At 37.5% G+C, this 7,515-nt stretch overlaps 1 protein-coding gene across 1 annotated transcript; it reads left to right on the top strand.

Annotated features, from left to right (window-relative positions):
• Nucleotides 1-220: 220 nt before the first annotated feature.
• On the top strand, nucleotides 221-3,869 carry LOC132610624 (putative calcium-transporting ATPase 13, plasma membrane-type). The gene has a single exon (XM_060324941.1). The coding sequence runs from the start codon at nucleotides 568-570 to the stop codon at nucleotides 3,682-3,684; it is 3,117 nt and encodes a 1,038-aa protein (XP_060180924.1). The 5' UTR covers nucleotides 221-567; the 3' UTR covers nucleotides 3,685-3,869.
• Nucleotides 3,870-7,515: the final 3,646 nt, after the last annotated feature.

The following is a 7,515-nucleotide window of genomic DNA, read 5'->3' on the forward strand; positions in this document are numbered from 1 at the left end:
CCACCAGGATGTCGACAACAAGATCTGTCATTAAATTGCTACTCAATTTGAAAAAATTCTTTATTGCGTATTTATTACTGGAAATTAGATGTAATTTACACTCACATTGCAAAAGGTTCTTATTTTAACAATGTATAATAATTTATCCTAACAGGGTTATTTGCCTTACAGTTTTCTAGTTTATAATAGCAGTTGTTAGTGGTGGTTATCTTTTGGATGACCAACTTAACTAAACTCAATTTGCATACCTTGATAGGATTATGGCCCGCCAAAAAAAAAATTAAAAAAAAAATAGAGGAACCCACAGATATGCATTTACAAAGACGCAAAGGCGGTTAAGAGGAAACATCCATGAAGTGAGTAGACAAAACTTCATCGACTAAATTACGCGGTACATAAGAATACAGAACTACTATATAATAGGGAATTAGTACTTCACACCAAAACAAATTCAAAACACAGTCAATCCTCTTCATTAGTTGTTCGATTTTTTGTGCTTTTATTGTTCATCATACTGTTATTACTCCTATTATACATATTTTCATCCAAACTACAAAGCAGTTCAACATGTTTCAAGAAAACTTGCATTACCTTTGCATGAACATTGCAATTGATTTCCCAGCAGAAGTTGAATTCTCCAACAAGAAAAGATGGCACTTAGCTTTTGCTACCATCTACTGTTCCAGAGCTTTCAAAAATAAGGCCAGCACTAAGGTATCGCCTGTCTTTGTGTCATCTTATAGTCATGGAGCTGCCTACAATCCAAGAAAGGTCCGCGTACCGACAGATACAATCGCCATTGATGTAGGTCAACAGCACACTTTATTCTCAGGCATTGATCAGTCAAGTCTAGCTAAGCTTGTCAAAGATAAAAGTGTTGACAAACTTTCTAACCTTGGAGGTGTACAAGGTGTTGCTGCTTCTCTCAAAAGTGACACAACTAATGGCATAAACGGAGATCCAGAAGATGTTGCATGTAGACATGAAGCTTTTGGAAGCAACACGTATCCTAAGCCCCCCACTAAAAGTTTCTTCATCTTTGTTCGGGAATCATTCAAAGATCCCACCATTATTATCCTTTTGTTCTGTGCTGCTCTGTCTCTTGGATTTGGAATTAAGGAGCATGGACTGAAAGAGGGATGGTATGATGGAGGCAGTATTTTTGTCGCTGTGTTTCTTGTCATCGCTGTTTCGTCTATCAGTAATTTTAGACAAAACAGACAGTTTGACAAGCTTTCCAAAGTGAGCAAAAATATTCCAGTTGAAGCTGTTAGAAAGGGGAGGCGCCAACAAATATCCATATTCGAAATCGTTGTTGGAGATGTCATTTGCTTGAAGATTGGAGATCAAATCCCTGCTGATGGGATTTTGGTAGAAGCTCACTCTTTGCAAGTGGATGAATCTAGCATGACAGGTGAAAGTGATCATGTTGAGATTAACCTAAGCCACAATCCATTCTTGATTTCTGGCACTAAGGTTGCCGATGGCTATGGCATGATGCTTGTGACATCGGTTGGCATGAACACGACCTGGGGTGAAATGATGAGTGAAATTAGCAGTGATTCCAACGAGAAAACACCTCTCCAAGAACGACTCAACAAGCTTACTTCATCGATTGGTAAAGTTGGATTGCTTGTTGCTTTCTTAGTTCTTGTTGTCCTATTGATACGATACTTTACCGGGACCACAAAAGATGAGAATGGAAACAAAGAATTCAATGGGAGCAAGACATCATCGGATGATGTGATCAATGTTGTGGTGGGAATTGTTGCTGCTGCTGTTACCATTGTTGTTGTCGCGATTCCTGAAGGATTGCCTTTAGCTGTTACACTTACTCTGGCTTATTCAATGAAGCGAATGATGGCTGATCAGGCAATGGTGAGGAAGCTCTCCGCTTGTGAGACTATGGGATCTGCCACCACCATTTGTACTGACAAAACAGGTACTCTAACATTAAATAAGATGACCGTGACAAAGTTTTTCTTAGGCAAAGATCACGTAAAGGCGGAAAGTCATACAACAATTTCAGCAAAAGTGCTTGAACTATTCCATTTAGGGGTTGGATTAAACACTACAGGTAGTGTTTTCAAGTCCTTCGAACCATGTTCCAGCTTTGAGTTCTCAGGCAGCCCAACTGAAAAAGCTATTCTTTCATGGGCTGTTATGGAACTGAACATGGATATGGATCAAGTCAAAAGAAATTTCAACATTCTTCACGTGGAAGCTTTCAATTCGGAGAAAAAGAAGAGTGGCGTCCTGATCAAGAACATTACTGATGGCACAATTCATGCACATTGGAAAGGTGCTGCTGAAATGATTTTAAGAATGTGCTCTCATTACAATGATCTAGAAGGGAACATAAAACCTCTAGAGGAATCTGATAAGAAAGAATGTGATCGGATAATTGAAGGAATGGCTGCCAGCGGCCTTCGATGTATCGCGTTCGCACACAAGCAAGTACCAGAGGCTGAGCAGGAGGATCAAGAACATATGCATGGAAAAGTTCCAAACAACTCTCTCATTCTTTTGGGATTTGTCGGCCTAAAAGATCCATGTCGTCCTGGCGTAAAGAAAGCTGTGGAAAATTGCCAAAATGCTGGTGTGAATATCAAGATGATCACTGGTGACAATGTGTTTACTGCAAAAGCCATAGCCACAGAATGTGGGATTCTTCATCCTAATCAGGAAGTAGATGATGGAGCAGTCATAGAAGGTGAAGAGTTTCGCAACCTAACAGATGAAGTACGGATGGAGAGAGTGGAGAAGATTCGCGTGATGGCAAGATCTTCCCCTTTTGACAAACTTCTAATGGTGCAGTGCTTGAGAAAGAAAGGCCACGTGATCGCTGTCACAGGTGATGGCACGAATGATGCGCCAGCTTTAAAGGAAGCAGATATAGGACTTTCTATGGGGATTCAGGGCACTGAAGTAGCTAAAGAGAGTTCTGATATTGTCATCTTGGATGACAATTTTTCTTCAGTTGCCACAGTTCTGAAATGGGGAAGATGTGTCTATAACAACATCCAGAAATTCATCCAATTTCAGCTAACAGTAAATGTGGCTGCGCTCGTGATCAATTTTGTAGCAGCTGTTTCAGCTGGAGAGGTACCACTCACAGCAGTACAGTTGCTATGGGTAAATTTGATCATGGACACATTAGGGGCACTAGCACTTGCGACAGAGAAGCCAACCGAGGAACTAATGAAGAAGAAACCAGTTGGTAGGACTGAGCCACTTATCACCAACGTTATGTGGAGGAATCTAATGGCTCAGGCCTTATATCAGATTGTTGTTTTATTGACCTTACAATTCAAAGGCGAATCAATCTTTGGTGTCAAGGAGAAGGTAAACGATACATTGATCTTCAACACGTTTGTCCTTTGCCAAGTGTTCAATGAATTCAATGCGCGAAGCCTGGAGAAGAAGAATGTCTTTGAGGGAATACACAGGAACAAGTTGTTTGTCGCAATCATTGGAATAACTTTGGTTCTCCAAGTGGTGATGGTGGAGTTTCTAAAGAAGTTTGCAAATACAGAGAGGTTGAATTGGGGTCAATGGGGTATCTGCATTGGATTTGCAGCTGCATCTTGGCCAATTGGTTGGGTTGTCAAGTGCATAGCTGTCCCAGAGAGACCGATTTTCAGTTATCTCAGTTTGAATTACTTCAGAGCCTTGTTTAAATGAGTAGATTTAGGTGTTTACTATATGTTTTTTCATAAACTAGTTAGTTCTAATAGTATTAGTATAAGGAGTAGCCGATTTAATTAATTGATTGATGTTGCATTCCGTTATTTCATCATTACTTGTATTTTTCTGTGCTGTGTTTTAAAATAAGGATTTATATGGAATACTCAACTACGATTACAAGATGACTCAGAAAGTTCCAATAAGCCTACACCTTCCTTCACATTCTGGTTGCACATTGTTAAATATAGTATCGGGCTTTAATTATTTTCAATCAATTAAAATCTTAGGAGTACTAGTTTATTCATGATGGTAGACGCAACATACCTTAGCTGATAATATACTCAAAGCTGTGAAGCTTTAGACTGACATTTACTATTTCCCAGCTTTGCTTGTGCGGTTTGCAATTCTAATTGGTTCCACCCATACCTGGATGCTAGCGATCCTTTCACTGAAGAACTCTTCAAAGAGGACACTGGCTTTCTATCTTTGAAGGGTTTACCCACAGACCAGAGGGTTAAGGCTCTCACCTTCTTATCAAATCAAAGAAAGAAGAGCCCTTCGATTCGGGCCCTTTCTAACCTTAACAAATGAACTACGAAGGGGTCAGTCAAATGGTTCGGTTTCCATTCGCTTTCCTCCCTCATAGTCCATCAATGGGCATGGAGTGCTCGCCTACTCCTCAGACGTGTTCTTGACAACCTAACGGTTCTTTGGTCTACGCTCGCAATCTGATGCAGCAAGAATTAAGCAACTGAATTTTAAGAGTAAATTCTTTTGGAAGATTGAATAATACTGGTACTAGGAGGAAGGAAAAAAATTCCATTTCTGAAGTACTAGGAGGAACTCAAGGAACCAGAAGTCTAATAATATGATGTAATAATGTAATACTATGCTAGCATCTTTAGAGTGCTTTTAGGTGTAAATGTTGTTTGTCTATGGTATCCTTTCACGGTTTACCCAAAAAAAAAAAAAAAATACTATGGTTAAATGAAGTGGTGTAATTGCATCTCTCCTCTTCATTATGTTATGTCTTCCGGGGGCGGAGCTAACTACTAATAAATTAGGGTTCACGTGAACTCAATAGCTTTTTCTCAGATAATTTGTATTAAGAAATAGACTAAATATCTTTAGATATTAGACTCTGGACCCAATTATTACAGTATATTAATTTCAGGTCGTTGCGGAAATCCAAATATTTCAAATCATGCTTCTGGAAAAAATTAACTTTGCTTGTGTGTATTCACATCACATTATAAAATTCAAATGCCACAAAACTTGTTTTCAGCTTGATTCAGAACTAGAAAATTTGAAAATGTGTAATATTAGAAGGGAGAAGACCTACCTGTTCCATTTTAGCAATATAAACTGATGTAATGCAGCTATTCACAGTACTTGCTTCTCCTATATCGGCAAATCAAACACGAGCAAAGCTCTCCTCTCTTAAAATAAATATTCATGCTGTGATCATGCCTAAACCACGTAAACACGAGCAAGGTTGTGAAATTGGAAGAGATCAATTGAAAGAATGAAAGACTCATATTGTCAAACTAGGTTGTAACAACTGAAGATTAGATTGTAGAGTTTCGATTGTTAAGGATTCCATTCTAGGTTATGTTAAAACATTTTGTGTTTTATACTTCAGAAATTTGGAACTCTAATTATGACTTATAAGTAAATAGGAATATTGTCAATTATAGTGATTAAGATTTCATTTGTACAGACTAGTATATTTGGTACAAAAGAAACTATTTCTCTGGAGAGAAAAAAAGTCTTAACATGTTTTCCAAAGAAAATAAGTTATTTCTTACTTATCTTTCGGCGTTTGGGTATCTGTCAACGGTTGATGATAAAATCTGTAATGAATCTATATTTTCGTCAAGTGTAAAGATAAGAACTGATATTCAACCTGAGGAAATATAATTGAATGTCTGTCAATCTTTAGGAAAAACAAGGAACAAAAATGAAAAATAAGAAAAGGGAGGTTCTATTACAAAATAGCTTAATGAAAAAATATACCAACCTGAGGAATATTGGTCTTCTCAACCTGGATCCAACAACGCACGTTGGGCTTTTATTAGCTTCTAACAATATATATTTACAAGTTTGATAATTACAAACCGTAGCTACCTTTAATGTCCCAGCGGCTGTATTTATGAAATACAGCGAAATACAAAAATGTGAAAACAAAGTGGAGTAAAAATAAGCTCTATATTTGGAACATTTACTATATTTAAACCAAAAAAAGATGAATACATTCAAATCCTTTTAAAAGAATACATTTCTCCTTCGAAATACAGAAATACAAGCGAATACAAAAACATACACTTTATACAAAAAAATACAAGCGAAATTCTACATCAAAAAACGATGAATATATTCAAATCCTTCTAAGAAATACACTGTATTCGGGTGTATTTAATTATTCAAATGCACATTTTCTCCTTCGGAATATAGAAATACAAGCGAATACAAAAAATACACTCTAAGTATACTAAAAAAATAGAGAATCCAGTCAAATTCGATCGAATCTTCGGTGAAAATACAAAAAATACACTCTATATACACTAAAAAAATCTGGAGAATACAGTCTACAGGGGTGGAGGGGCGAGTCAAACGTTCGCCGGAGAACAAACCAAATGGCCAGATCTGTTTCCCCAACACTGGGTCGCCGTTAATGGCTCTGTTCTAGAATAAAGTACGGCCACCCACGGTAGCGCAGAGGGCGAGTAGTCAGATCCTATACATTATACATCATTATAATTGTTTCTCTTTCTTGTGCTCCGATATTTCGAATTCAAAAGCATCAGAAACAGAATTTTGCATCCATAGACAAGTTCCTAACTTGAATATGACCATGTTTAACTTTATCTTATTCTAAAGCAAAAAATGAAGCATATGGAGTTCAGATCTGAAGAACTTAAACCTTAAGCTTCTCGAGTTTGGAGATGGAGATCGTAGTAGTGGTGGTGTTGCGGCGTTGTTGGTTATGGAGATGGAGGAAGGGGTAAGGGTAAACAAGCGAGGGCGGCGTTTGGAGGGTTCATGCAAGGAAAATAGATCTCACAGATCTAGGGGTAGGAGAGGGAACGGAGAGAGAGAAAGAGAGGGGTGAGGGAGAAGATAGATTTGGGAGATGAGAGAAATCATTTTAAAAGAAAAAATTGTGAAATACAGGACAATAATTATGATGTGTAATTTAAGAAAATATTTTAGCTACGAAAAATAAATAAAATAAAAGGTAGTTACTATTCATAAATAGGTCTTAGAGGTAGCTATAACAAGTAAATTTCACTTCCTCATTTTAGCAACTGCCCCAAATAACTTAGCTTCTAGCTCAATATAGTATAATGGGAAAGGTACATGGAATAATCATGGGTCATTTGAACGATTCCCTTCAAAGACACTGGTCTTTAATTTTTGTCCCTCAAATTGGCGGTCTTTAATTTTTGTCATTTGCTAAAAATTCCTTAGTTTCGGGTTCGAACATGCTCAATCAAAAATTAAAAAAAAAAATAGAGTTTGGATTCGCAAGGTAGAGTTTCAAATATTTACCTTGCGAATTCAAACTTCTGCCTTGCGAAATTCCTTCTTTTTTTTTAACTGAGCTGGGGTTCGAAACCAGAACCTCGGGGTGTTAGACGAAAGACAAAAATTAAAGATTGGTGCCTTTGAAGGGCAATACGCACAAACAAATGAATAATCAGCAATGGGTATGTTCGTTGCAAAATGGGTATTCGAACAAACAACCTTATTTTGTGGTGGTCTTTAATTTTTATCCCTCAAATGCCCTTCAACACTTTTAGAACGACATAAACAAAATTGGGAAAT

This window comes from Lycium barbarum, chromosome 9 (assembly GCF_019175385.1).
Source record: "Lycium barbarum isolate Lr01 chromosome 9, ASM1917538v2, whole genome shotgun sequence".
NCBI classification, from domain to species: domain Eukaryota; kingdom Viridiplantae; phylum Streptophyta; class Magnoliopsida; order Solanales; family Solanaceae; genus Lycium; species Lycium barbarum.

Excerpts from the sequence above, each read along its gene's own strand:
- LOC132610624 (XM_060324941.1), top strand. The coding sequence starts at position 568 with ATGTTTCAAGAAAACTTGCATTACCTTTGCATGAACATTGCAATTGAT.